The 13,460-nt window shown below is 48.9% G+C and overlaps 5 protein-coding genes across 5 annotated transcripts; 4 read left to right on the top strand and 1 right to left on the bottom strand.

Moving 5' to 3' along the window:
* Positions 1-2,120: 2,120 nt before the first annotated feature.
* COCVIDRAFT_43172 (hypothetical protein) lies at positions 2,121-3,380 on the top strand (the record flags this gene model as incomplete). The annotated part of the gene is made up of 3 exons (XM_014694763.1): positions 2,121-2,138; positions 2,311-2,435; positions 2,630-3,380. 3 exons carry the CDS (start codon positions 2,121-2,123, stop codon positions 3,378-3,380), a joined length of 894 nt encoding a protein of 297 aa, XP_014550249.1.
* Positions 3,381-4,630: 1,250 nt separating this feature from the next.
* COCVIDRAFT_115985 (hypothetical protein) lies at positions 4,631-7,744 on the top strand (the record flags this gene model as incomplete). The annotated part of the gene is made up of 2 exons (XM_014694762.1): positions 4,631-4,837; positions 5,189-7,744. 2 exons carry the CDS (start codon positions 4,631-4,633, stop codon positions 7,742-7,744), a joined length of 2,763 nt encoding a protein of 920 aa, XP_014550248.1.
* A 660-nt stretch (positions 7,745-8,404) lies between these two features.
* Positions 8,405-9,770, top strand: COCVIDRAFT_43170 (hypothetical protein; the record flags this gene model as incomplete). The annotated part of the gene is made up of 2 exons (XM_014694761.1): positions 8,405-9,700; positions 9,747-9,770. The coding sequence occupies 2 exons, from the start codon at positions 8,405-8,407 to the stop codon at positions 9,768-9,770; spliced, it is 1,320 nt and encodes a 439-aa protein (XP_014550247.1).
* Positions 9,771-10,780: 1,010 nt separating this feature from the next.
* On the bottom strand, positions 10,781-12,313 carry COCVIDRAFT_115980 (hypothetical protein; the record flags this gene model as incomplete). Its single annotated transcript, XM_014694760.1, has 2 exons — positions 10,781-11,550; positions 11,605-12,313. The coding sequence occupies 2 exons, from the start codon at positions 12,311-12,313 to the stop codon at positions 10,781-10,783; spliced, it is 1,479 nt and encodes a 492-aa protein (XP_014550246.1).
* Positions 12,314-13,288: 975 nt separating this feature from the next.
* COCVIDRAFT_68479 (hypothetical protein) lies at positions 13,289-13,460 on the top strand (the record flags this gene model as incomplete). The annotated part of the gene is made up of 1 exon (XM_014694759.1): positions 13,289-13,460. A coding segment is annotated over one exon (172 nt), but the record flags the coding sequence as incomplete, so codon positions are not given.

Raw genomic sequence — 13,460 nt, 5'->3', positions numbered from 1 at the left:
GTTTAATACACTTAATATGTAGAAATGTTCTATGTATCCTGCTATGACAGGGGTGTGGAGCCTATCAGCCCTAGACTGGCCGATACGGAATGGGCGACGACAGGACCAAACACGCTGTAATATTTCCAACCGCCCTTCTAAGTTTGTAGAAAATAGGCTTAAGAATGAGTTTTTGGTTATCGCGGTGCAATACTAGCGATAGGGCGGGTTCCGAGATACTAAAATCGCAGGCTGTTTGCGGTACGGGGGGATTTGCGTGACATAGGGGGAGATGTTAGTTACTAAAATTTGAGCTATGATAGAGGTGCCTGTTACAAGCTTGGACCCCATGATAGAGGATTGTAAGCACTACTCGCCCCACTGAACTCAAATGCTGTCAACGGCCCTTCTTCGTTCCTTTTCGTTCCTTCTTCGGTGCTTTCCGGCCCTTTGTAGTCTAGTAAATCTAACGCAAATTTGAGGGAATAACTACCATGCTCCACGATTCGCAAGCCTGTATAGGTTCTGTAAAAGATAGCGCGGCCGGCCAATTTGACTTTTGTATGGATTGAAATGCCAGTGAATACTGCTTGTGCGGAGTGGGACAGGGACGAGCAATTGGTATATAGTCTGAAGTGGCGGTCCAAAAAGGTGGGCCAAGAGAACAATGCACTGCCGCTATCCTTCAAAAGGAAGGAAAACTTGCCCACAGACTAGGCCGGGATGCTAAGTACTACAAGTAGATATTCGGGATGATAAGATAGTTATCTCCGGAGATAGTGTGACTTTAAGTGTGATATCGGCCCGACTAACTGTGTAATCCCGAGAATCTTAGCCTGACCTGGTAAGAGAACTTGGCCCTTAAAGTAGCGTGGTAGTGCATTGCGAGCCCTTGTAGACCACTGCCCGTCCGTTTTTCCCACACCGACAGTATTCACCGGTATTTTAACCCATACAAGAATCTGCTTGATAGGTCATGCTATACTCTCACGCAGTTACAGCTTCCGGTTTCTGTAAGCAGGCGACCTTTGATTATACGCCAAGCCTCTCTCGCTTGGTACTCATCTTGCCCAAATGGTACTAGTTCCTATCAGCGATGCCATGGGTCGATAATTAATGCGTGACATTTACGGAGTCTAAGCTTTTCTGGACAAGCGCATACCAGATGGGTCCATCTCCTGCGTGGGATGACAACTGACCTACGTAGTAAGAGGACAGCAAACTGTACCCTGGACTTCGGAAGACATCCTGCTTCCGCCAGAGAGACCAGGCGCTCTACCCTATCGGGCCGATATGGTTCCGTTACAGCACTGTGTTAGAGGTAGGCACATGTACGAGTATCAGGGGATCAGTTCTGGAGTGGTGGCAGATGTACGACGACTTTCACGTTTTTAGTCATTAATTCAATCGCGATAGTGAGTGCAAGTCCTACCGTAAGATCTGACAGAATCACCGGTTGTATCGCAGCGGGCGACCGGGTGGCGGTGTAGTGGCTTGGAACTAACAAACCACAACCGCTGACTATATTCAGGGCAATGCTAGGAGCCCCTGGGGTTCTTCAGAAGTTGCTACCATGCTTGTTTGTCATGGAGCACGCCTCCCTCCCCCAAAGTTGCATTATGCTTGAGTCGATCCCGAACTACCGTACATAGATTTCACTGCGTACAGACAGGGTCATGAGATGTAATTAATCTCTTTCCGGATGATCATTCAATAGAGCTGTATGAGGTACTGTGCATTAGCTAATGCGGCATGCTAGGTATCAGATCCGGTGTGTTCCGGGCTAGCAACACTTTCACAAAATAGTTGGATCGATCACATTGATATTGGTGAGCCACAAAGACGGAGCGCAATACAGACGGTAAAATCTAACAGACTAAGCTTCCCTGTCAGAAATTGTCATGATGTCTTCTTTATCAACCAAGCTCGCTGAAGCTGGGTTAGGCTCCATTCAACCTTGAAATGGCTGTACCCCGTCTTGCTAGCTCCCCGCCACGCTAGTACCTTTCTACGGTACATAGATTCCACTGCATCTAGACAGGATAGCTAGTCGGCTTTTGCATGCGGATGAAGTTAGCTTTGTAGTTCTGCCTAAGATGCGCGAAGGGCTACGCGCCAGCTAATATGATAGGCTAGGTGCCATGTCCAGCCCGTTCCAGGTTGGCAGTACTATCTGAAACAGTGGGTTAGATGCCTAGGAGTAGAGCATATAAGAACAAGTTGAAGGCCACCTGTAACAGTCGATAGATCTAAGGAATTCACTGCTCAAGATGACATCTAACCAGCCCTTTACCCATTCCTCTCATCAAAGCGAATCTTCCAGCTCGCAAGCAAATCCTTACAACAACGTCTGCGACCAATGCTATCGCCGCAAGCTCAGCTGTTCCCGTGGAATGCCTGCATGCGAGAGGTGCCAACAGTCTGGCCAGCAATGCACATACAGTATTACCAGGCCTGTTGGCCGCCCGAGACGACTAGAGCCTGATCAGAGTCGTCAGCATAGACGTTCCGTCCTGCGTAATGCCATCAGAACACACGAACAAGTATTGCAAAAAAACGGCCTGTATACTCCTATATCGCAACGTAGTCTCAAGGGTATTATCTCTTCCACTTGCTTATTAGTCGACTCACTAACTTGGGAAGACCCTAGAGACTCTCAGGCTAGTCCCCAGTCTGGCCAGAAAGAGGAGATGAGACGCAAAAACGCAGAAGCCCAGATGCAAAATGATTCAAACCATTCCGAAACTACATTATTTCAGTCAGATCTAGATACAGCACTGCAGTCTCTAGGCTATGGGTCACAAACCAACCAGGCGTACCAGAACCACCCAAGTCGTTCTAGAGAAGACATCACGAACAGTCGAGCAGAGCGCCACAGCCAGACTTCGACGCAGCCAAAAAATGTTCATGCTGTCTCGGAGCCAATGGCTACGACTAGTCTTGACTGTGGCGTATTGCCATTGCCGTCGTCCGCGTTAGACGAAGAGTTCTTAAATCTCGATTTTCCCAACCAGGAGCGCATTTACATCGATCTAGAACCTCAGCACTCCAACTCAACTAGCAGTAGCAGTGATGAAAAGTGCCATTGCCTTTCGCACATCATCCAATCCTTAAACAGAAACCGACAGGGAAACCATATCAGGCGCGATTCGATGAACAAAATTCACTTACTCAATGAAGCTGCTGAGCAATTCCTTATGTGCGATAGTAACCACAGCAAGCTATGGTACATCATCCTGCTGGCTCTCTATCAAGATGCAGACGATAGCCTTAGCTCAGCAGAAGAGCCGCAGGAGAGAATGGGTGCACATTCTGGAGCAAAGGGGTTCTGTGGTAACATAAAATCAAACTTGGATACTATGGTATGTCACGCTTCCCTTGCTTGGATACTGAATGGATGAACTCAATTCGCATTAGTCTACGAAAGCAATCCTCACCGAAAACGAAGTTGACCCCCTACAGAATCCTAAGAAGAAGAATATCTTACTTAAGACGTTTATTTTGCTTTCTTCAACAACATCTGCGCTACCGTTTAGATTTAGGATCGACAGTGATGATAATTTGAGTCATGAGATAATAGAAGCCCTCGCTGTATTAGTTCGGGATAGGTTTGAGAATCGTTTATTGGGGCAAATGGATGACGCAAAGTACTCGCCCCACATGCCTAGTTCTCCGAACTAGGCCCTACCCAGCTGAACGCCGATTACCAGCTCAACGCCGAAGGCAGCCTGTACGCGCGTTTTGTACGTAAATTTGACCGCGCAAATGAATAAAATATTCTTTTTTTTAGCCTAATTTACTAAGTAGAGGGTGGCTCCCACGCTATAAAACGCCTTATAGATGCCTGTACGCGTGGTGTTGAGGGCCGTAGGGAGGCAGGTGTTGGTTGCTGAGTAGCCTCTCAAAGACGCTACTATAAGCAAAACCCCCACTACAACACTACCACTTCACACTTGAATAGAAGAACAAAAAGAAGAGCACATATATTTTTAAACTCTGCGATTTACCTCCAATAGTCAAGAAAGCATAATCTTACGTCGTTGCGGTGTTATTGCGTTCTAAAGGTGGGTGGTTTTGGCTGCCAAAAAGGCGCTATACCGCTTTCGAATTTCGCGGACACCACTAAGCCTATTTCGAATTTCGCGGACACCACTAACCCCATTTTGGAACCCCATCTTGGATTTCAGCCACACCAGCCATGAATTGCGGCCATGCTACACCTACAGCGTACAATACACGGCCGTGTAGTATTATAGTGGGCTAAACGCCCTTTATACACCAAGTGTTTGCTCCACAGAGCGCAGTCTATTACATATAGGGTTACTAGAAAAGTCTCTTCTAGTCCTCCCAATAGCTTGCTAGACTGTAGATATACAAGAATACTAAAAAGGTTTTTCCTGGTAACTCTAATAGCAACTGGAGACCTCTCAGCTTAGTATGTAGGAGTTGTCGCTACACACAGTGTGTACTAAAGAGGTTAGGAAGCTGACGTCGTCTGACATAGATTGAGGTAGGGTACGCTCGAGCCTTTCCCCTGACACACCAGGCTATATTCTTACCACAGTCCTTGTCCCCGTTACTTGTCGTAATCTTTTGACACTCTGCTCTTCCATAAAATCAGTTTTGATATTTAATACAACTATAGCGTACAATGTTGAACAAGAATACTGCCTGCCAGAAAAAGCGAGGTCGGCCGCCTAAATACACATCTACAGAGGAAAAGAAGGCGGCCGACGCGGAAAGAAAACGCACCCAGAGGAAGGCTAAGGCCCCAGAAGAGCGAGAAATACCATCTGAACAACAGTATATCGGAGGCCCAGGGCAGGCTGTATTCTTTTGGCCGCTTCTACCACAGCTGGTTCAAGGCGGACCATCCACGCTTGAAAGAGAAGAAGATACTGCTCAAACCGGACCGATACCGAATGAGCGCAATGACTTGGAAGAGTTTCTGCCACCACTTAGCCCTTTAGGTGGCCTTTCGCCAGACTCTCTATCTACTGGAATTGATGACGTCCTAGACGAACCTATTATCAACCCTGAAGAGCCTATAGTTACTAGAGAGCTAGGGGAAGTAGAGTGCGAAGGTATTTCAACAATTAGTGATGCGACAAGCGTTGTCCATGAAAGCGGAGATTTTGCGATAGGTAGTACAGACCTTGACAACGAGACTGAGGAAGTAGGCAGACTCGCAGATCGGCTAGTGGATCAGCTCATTCGGCACCAGGGATGTTGCGAACATTGCCATCAGCAGTCTCAAGACGAGCATACCGAGCAGCATTCGACTCATGTTGGCCTCAAGGAATACTTAGATGGAATCGCAGCGACAGTGGATTGCCCAGATATACTAGGGTCAAACACTATGACGACTCATACATCAAACCTTAGTAGCCAAATAGACGGAAAAGTCAGGTACCAGCTCTACTGTGGAGTTGGCAAAGATGATGTTTCGCCAGCCCACATCTGCTTGAAGGCGGACGATCAAGCGACTGTACCAACCGAGGTCACCTTTGATATTGATAGCGTTCTTGGTTTTCCGAGTAGCCTAGCTGTAGCCAAGCAAGGCATTCGTTGGAATCCCACACAGATGCCGGTTTCAGACCTACGATCAGACTTGCACCTCGACAGCCGCTTAGCGCACTACATTGATCGCCATGGCCATGCTCACTCGGTACGGAGGCCGTTGCATCAATTGCCACACTATTGCTTTGGGCGACTAGTGGGGTTTCAAGATATCTCCCTGTATCTATTCTTTCCGCATCTTTACCGAGAAGAGCAAAAGGTAAGCCGTCTTTTAGACGACGACTTCCGTAACTGGATGGATCAGATCCTGCTCCCGGTCGTGTACCAATGTCACGGTAGCTCTATTGTGCAGCACTATCCATCTAGCTACGACCATGCGCGATATAACTCCACAGCTCGAGGGGTAGAGGGGCGATCTCAACGGACAGACGCGATGCCACGGCAGCAGCAGCTTTTTCATTTTCTTCCGCCCGACCATCTTCACGAGATGTGGGAGATGATCCTCCAAGCCGTTGAACGCCATGGGCTGCAGCAGTTTCGCGGTGTTTTCCTCTTCTGCCACGGCAAGAACCTTAAATGCCTCACTAAAGACTTGACCTGGGCGCAGATGACTTCGCGCTTCGACGAATACTGGACTGGAGCTATCACAGAGAGCTATCTGACCTCGGACGCTTATATTGACGTAGGTAAAGAGGTATGCTTAGCACAAAAATCTCACGTCGCACATGAAGAGGGGGAAGCACAAGATGACGAAGACAACGCCCTAGCAAAAACGCTATTATGGAAGCGATGCTGTCTTGAGACCTATAGCGAGTGGATGCAAGATTGGCACGGCCAGGAAGCAGATGGGCATCGGAGAATATTCTACCCTTTTAGCATGCTACATGACAGTGGAAGCTTGACGATCGAGACCCATCGGAGCTCGAAAAGCCGCGCGGACGGGCTCCTCTATAGTCAGTTTTACTCTAGCGTCAAGGAGATATTCGCGGCTGGGAACGCCTATCCTTTTACCAACACAGCCATAGAGACGCTGGCGCTCGACCCTAAGCTACGGAAGACATGGCAACACGTTGGAGCAGGCCTCAGCCACGATCCTGTCCCGTTAGTTCGGGCCTATCTCTATACCAAACTCCGCTGTCACTATGCTCTACTAGGATCAACGCAGAAGTGTTTTGGCACACGGGAGGAACATCGTGTTTCGAGGCAATTATTTGGCCAGATAAACGCTCGATTCCAGCAACGGCAACTCCACACACAACGCTTCCAATCAGCGCGAGATAGTAATGCGTCATACTATACTATCACAACCGCCACACTTATACGGTGGTTGCGCTGGAATATTAACAAGTTCTGCGTTGGATTTGAGATGGTTTACAGCCTGAACGACCACCATTTCGTCACGTGGGAACATACTCGGATCATGCTTATGTTTCTGCGGTGTCTCCAATTTTCCTACTCTTCCGGCCTTATTCAGCGGGCCGGCGGTCTTTGGCAGGATGTACGACTAGAGAGCGATGTCAACCAGTCAGACGGGCTGCGGAGACGCGAAGGTTTGGGGTTCCAGGACAACATGAGACGACATGGCTATGCTTGGTTCATGGATAAAGTGGACTGGGAGACGATGACGTTCCGGCAACCATTTGCCCAGTACATGATGTTCAACAACCCATCCATGCAAGCGGCCTACCACGCGCGCTACAGCCAGATCCGGGATGTGCGCATTGACTTCATCCGAACAGATAAGGCCCGCCAATGGATGATGGAGTTTAGCGCTGTACCAACTGGCTTAGACCTTTTAGAGGAATATCTGGAACAGCTTTGCCTCTGTGCTTTTCGTAAAGATGTCTTGTCCTTTATCCGACATCTCCTACATAAAGACTATATTGGGGCGGCCTTGGCTGGCCAAGTCCCTCTGTGTTGGCCGAGCATCAACCGCGTTCTGAAGAACAAGCACCAGCCTCCTAAACTAGCCGCGGGAAACCGGCTGGCGGTGAAGAGCGTTGACGTCCTCTTTTCATGGTTATGGGAGTGGAAAGATGGGCAATTTGAGCGCAGAGGCTGGAAAGACAAACCATATCGACTGCTGTACCAACAGAGCTTCGAGTTTATCACACTTATCCGAGGAAAACATCAAGCCCGCAAGTGGAGAAAGAGCCTCAAGCGCACGTTCCTTCGGAGCCACTGGCTGCTCCCTACACATTATGCCAAACGGAATTATGGTCGAAAGGGAATTATGGTCGGATAGTGCGTTTTACCCCTGTCCATCTACCCACCAGTTCGCAGTAGTAAATACCGTCCGAACGATATTCAAAATAGATGCAACTTCCGTCTTAGATGCAGGAGACTCGCGCACGTCCAATGCACTACGTTTTATCATCGTACGATCTATGTAGCGTGAGTTATCAAATAGCATAGGACAAAAAGTTGGTGTTCGTGGATATGGCCCGTGCTAACTTGGGGTTGCGCTGACAGCTGCGCTTGGGATATGCTTATGTACCCCCACCCGGTGGACAAAATAACGCGGACTCACAAATGACCTACGCTTTACATCAGTTAATATCAAATTTGTTAAGTTATTTACTTAGGTTTTTTGGCATACAACGATACTTTAGGATATTGCGAGACACTTCTAGCTTTTTTACCCCTGAAATCCTTACGTTGTGGTGGACTTTTAAGCCTAGAAAGTAAGAAGTTTTTAATGTTCTTGATGATCTTAGTGGGCCAAGCCAGTTTTGGAGTGCGCGTTATTTTGTCCACCGGGTGACCCCCTAAGTACGGTTCACTCACGGACACTGAACGGAACCTTCGTAAATTTAGTCTTGGCGCGCGCACGGACCAGTACCCCGCACTTCTACTTGCAAAGTGCTGGTTCACGCTCTTACTACCCACAACACGCCGCAGCGCAATGTTACTTCTTGATCTTCCAACGGAGCTTTTACTCTCAGTTCTAGAACACGTCAATGTGTGGGAATGGAAGCAGGTCAGGCAGACCTGCAGAAGCCTGAGCGAGCTTGCAACGCCTCTTCTTTTTGAGGAGATCAACTTTGAGCTCTGCGAGCACGGCTGCGAGTCCCTGTATAACATTTCCCAGAACTCTGTGCTCAACTGTTTTGTCAAGACCATCGCGCTCCGCAGAATCCGTGGATACCGGAAGTTTGCGGACTTCGACGCCTGGGTGAAGGGCATACACCAGCCAGGCACTCCAGATTACATTCCATGGAAGACCTGTTATACAACTCACTACGAAGATGAAGAACTACGTAGTCAGCTCATGCCATACGAAGAGTGGGCCAGATTGTCCAAAGAAGAGAAAAATGCGCTCTACGAAGCATACAATGCAGACCGCGAGCTGCAAAACAAAGACGCTCGGTCTATCGCAAACGCAGAAGCAGGAAATGTATCCGTTACTCAATTTTCCAAGGCCCTCCAAACACTGCCGAATTTAAGTGCCTTTGAGCACGAGCCTAGGTTTCTTGACACCGACGTATGGGCTCTTCGATGGCGAGACCTTTATTTCCACCCCGACTATATTGTTGGGTTTACAGATAACGATGAAGACGAAGACATTGATGCCCTACAACTGTCGATCGTGCTCGAAAGGCTCGCATACTTTAGAGGAAAAGGCCAGAGGCTACAGAAGATGAGCATGTATATTGGCGGCCCTGCCTTCGCAACACCAGCGCGCTTGAAACTTCTAAGGCTCAGCGGCAGTCATAAGATTACACGTCTCTGTCGATCCATTCATGCAACTTCGCCAGAAGCAGACGCAGACGCCCGTACTGGCCTTGTAGAATCTGACGAGATTAAGCTGCTCTATAGGCGACTGCAAGCGATGGCGCGCGCGTTCTCTGATCTGACTTGTCTTGATTTCTGTGTGTCTGATAATGACGAAATGACAGGCTGCATGGAGACCGCAGCGAAGCTCGTTCTTTACTTTCTTATTAGTGCTACCAAACTCCAACGATTGAGCCTAGCATTCGGAAGACTTGTTGATGGCTATCTTCGTCCAACGTATGGGAGCCAAGAGAGAGAACAGGCGCGAGGCTCCATGATGCTACTTTCACATCTTAGTCTTCACTCGCGTTGGAATCAGATCTGCAACATTGATCTAGAGATAGCGACCGATCGGAAGACATTGATGGGTTTTCTCCTTGCGCACAAGAATACGCTTCGCCGTCTCACACTTGTACGCACGTCCCTTGTACGACTAGGAGACTATCGGAACACGTGGGAGCCGACTCTTACAGAAATTGGGCAATGCCTTTGCCTAGAGTTCCTCAATCTCTCAACCCTCTGTGACACTGTACAAGACTGGGCGCCAGGTGTTGGTAGACGCATGCTGTTCGATATAAAGGATGACGTATGGCAAAGCAAAGAAAGCGAGTTTGAAGCATATCACAGCGCAGTAGTCGCACGCGTACTCCGAGGAGAAGTGATTGATTCGCTCCAGCCGCATACTGCGGAGGCACACGAAGTTAATATAGTTCCATAGTAATCCTCGCGCTTGAAGAAGATACTTCTTATTGCGTAAAGTGCAATCAAAGACGCTCTTTGTATAGTATGTTGTGGAGCCAGTAGTGTCCAGCTTGCGCTCATTCAGCCATATAGCTAGTGCCTAAATATCGCAGGTAAAGGAGACATGCGCGCATTTGAACACAGTCGCAGGCCGCACGTAGACAATAGTGTAAAACTCATCGAGGTAGCGAACGATTGTAGCGCCATTGCGGGCGCTCTACTAGTGGGCAACCATGTGCGATTCGCTAGTAGCAGGCCTCTACTAGCATCTTAGAAAGGAGAAGGGAGAACAAGATTTAGTGTAAAGCCAGAAAGCGCAGGCTCTTCCTTGGATGTGAATGCAGTCTGTAATCAAACAATCACTGTAACTTAGCTAAGTTGCAGTCACTAAGACCACACGAAGAGGTTGCGCAGAGAATGACTTGCTCAAAGTCATAGTGTCTCCCCTCGTTGCTGATGCGTGGGTCTCTCATAATCTTCAGGACGGACGTCCTTTGAGGAACTGAAAAAGCGCTTCTGAGTTTGTGCCAATACAGCAAGGATGAGTGTTTATGCTCCCTGGTCAATCTTCATAGGACGAAAGCTCTAGTTAGGAGCAGATCTGATCCAAGCATGTAGCCTGCCCATCACGAACCATGCCTAAACAAGCGTTCAAACCAAGTTCTTAGCTCTGATCATAGGGTATAATACCATATGTTGCTGCGTCCAAACCTTAAAAACAACAAACAGAATGCACCGTTGGCCAGCAACGCAATGCCTTTCCGATTCATGACCCGTTCGCGATTGTCTTTCTATCTTCATTCGAAACGGGCAGAGACTTAGCCCTCCGAGCCTGCTCCGATACATTAAGGAGGCCCTTAGATAGCGCTCGGTTGCCAATCGCGTTCAAACGCTTCTCAGTTCGAAGCAGCATCTCTTCAGCATAAGTTTCCAATTCTTCTGCTAAACGCTGTTTGGCCTCTACTACCATGTGATTCAACTCGTCGTTGCAATCAGCCATATGATCTTCTTTAGTAATTTCCAAGTCACCCCTCAAGGTAGTACTTAACTCCGCTAATTCAATGCTGGCAGAGTTGCAAGATTGATCAACAGCGTTGTAGAAGGTTTCGTCGAGGGATTCGTGGACAGCTGTGGTAACAGCTTCCTTGATCATTGTACTAAGCGTGGGACGATGGGTGGGGGTCGCATCGTGGTGTGGGAGCGCGTTGGGGATTTGACTGCAAGGTGGTGCCGGCGACAAATATCGCGAGGGAGACTGCCCAGCAGGCGTTTTCCGAAGAAGCTCATCTAACACCGGTAGGAGCTCTTTCTTGACCATTTGTATCAACTCCTTCTCCAACTTGTGTGAGAGCACTTTCTCGACGGCGGAAGCGACAGCTTCTTGGAAAAGGTCTACCGAAACGGTGGCAGTAGACGAAGCCGGTGACTCAGCGCGAAGCGATGGCGCAAGAGTAGCGCGTTTTGTTTTTGGAGGCAAGTTTGAATCTTCTCGGGCGCGCTTCGAACCCGGAATTTCTGGTGTTAAGCCGTGGCCAGCTAGGCAATTCACATTAGCAACATTCTGATGCAGTATCTAACTGGAACACGTACATCTCAAGTGTCTACCCACATGCGCGTATGAAGGGGGCTCATCGTATCTCACGTCTTGGAAGCGAGGTGCTTCAGCTCCCGCATTTTCGATAGAGGATATAACCACAGACGCCTGGTCTTCAGCAGGAACATAAGCTTCAGGAGTAGCATCCTGCATAAAGTTGATGATTGACCAATCTACTTCCTTATGCGAGACCTTGAACTCTGGTAGAACCGGAACACTATCGAACTCCTGAGAGCCTTTGAGAATACACTTAAGCAGAGTTAAGTTCTCTTTACTCAGCCATGCAGTGTCGAAAAGAATATGGATTACTGGTGACCGTGCCAGCTCTAAGAGTTTTCGAAACTCGGCATCGATATTACTATGTCCATTGGGGTACCATGCTGAACATGGTTGCTTGAGCGACAGCGACAGTATTCCGGGTCGAGATTCCCCATACCGTAGCAGGGATGACGATAATTCATGCGAAAGAGGAGTGTCCATGTTCGTGAGCGAATTCCCGCCAGGCACAAGATTGCCGCCTCCACAGTGAAGCTGATAGAGTCGCTTGTTACCAACGCTATTGATTGGCAAAACAAGTTCAAGAATCACTTCAAACTGCACATCCTGATTCAAAATCTTTAGTGTATACAACGGTAGTTCGAGTACACGATGGGTAGCATACGCCAAAGCGGGAATTCCCCCTTTACGTGTATGGATAGTTTTCATTATGCGTTAGTTCTTTCTACACAATGCCACTACTTAACACAATGTACCCCTTTACAACAGAGCAGGCGAAATGCAGCTGCAAAGGAAGCCCACCCGCCCGGGCTTTTGCGTCGGTGGCAAAGAGCAGCCCTGACTCTGTCGCGCTAGCAATCACCAAACCGTAGACCGCCTAAGCCCGCCTTGTTCACACAACATGTGCCTTGTTCGGGTATCGCTCCCAAGACACACGAACCAACCAGGCATGGATTGCGAGACTGATTCGGTGTGTCAAAGGCCCTATGATGAGGATAGCGTACTGGGGCAAGACGCCATGCAGGTGAAACGGACGGTTTAGTGCCTCACGGTAGACGGCTTGCTTTCGCGTAGAAAAAGGCAATGGTTGAAAGACAAAGAAAGTAGAGAAGGTCGGGGTCGGGGTCGGGGGGACGAAGTTGAAGACGGGAATGGGTGATGGGGATGGGATGAAGATAAACGGAGGAATGGAGGAGGTTGGTGCTCGGCGCTGGGTGGCGACGCCGGCCCGACAGCCCCGGTTCTCGCGGCCTGGGCGTTTGGCGTTGCGCTGCGCCTCAACATGCACCAACCAACCCATCACGTCTGTAGGCAGGGAGACGAAACAGCCACGGCTACCTCGAGCATCGTGCCGCGCGTGATTGGACCTGGTTTGCTGCACACTATAGCGATCAGCACTTTCTTGATACGTAAAAGATTCTCCTAATTTCAGCGATTCGATTGCTGTAAGCGCGTCGTCAATAGCTCCCATGGTGGTGGAGTTACGACGCGTCAAAGTTGGGGCTGAGTTTCGTGTTCTGGTGTTCCGCGTGCGTTGCGTGCCCAGGCACGGTAACGGGGCTCACCACCTAAGCTCGGACACCTAGTAATGGCCACACCCAGTAGTGGCCACCCCAACCACTCCACCAACAACAACTATTTTTGAATTTTGAAGCTGCCCACCACCACCACAACGTGCCTAATATGTCCAATCGCGAAGAATCTATTCAATCTGCTATCCGCGATTATCATAATGGTGTTTTTAAATCACAAAAAGCTGCTGCTGCCGCGTATGGCGTCTCGCGATCAACACTGCGCCATCGTCTCGCTGGGCGAGTACAACGCGTAATAGCTCACCGCCACGAGCAGCGATTAT

The sequence above is a fragment of the Bipolaris victoriae genome (assembly GCF_000527765.1).
Source record: "Bipolaris victoriae FI3 unplaced genomic scaffold scaffold_221, whole genome shotgun sequence".
In the NCBI taxonomy this organism is placed as follows: domain Eukaryota; kingdom Fungi; phylum Ascomycota; class Dothideomycetes; order Pleosporales; family Pleosporaceae; genus Bipolaris; species Bipolaris victoriae.
Note: the sequence above shows the minus strand (reverse complement) of the source record. Positions and strands in the feature narration are given on the sequence as shown.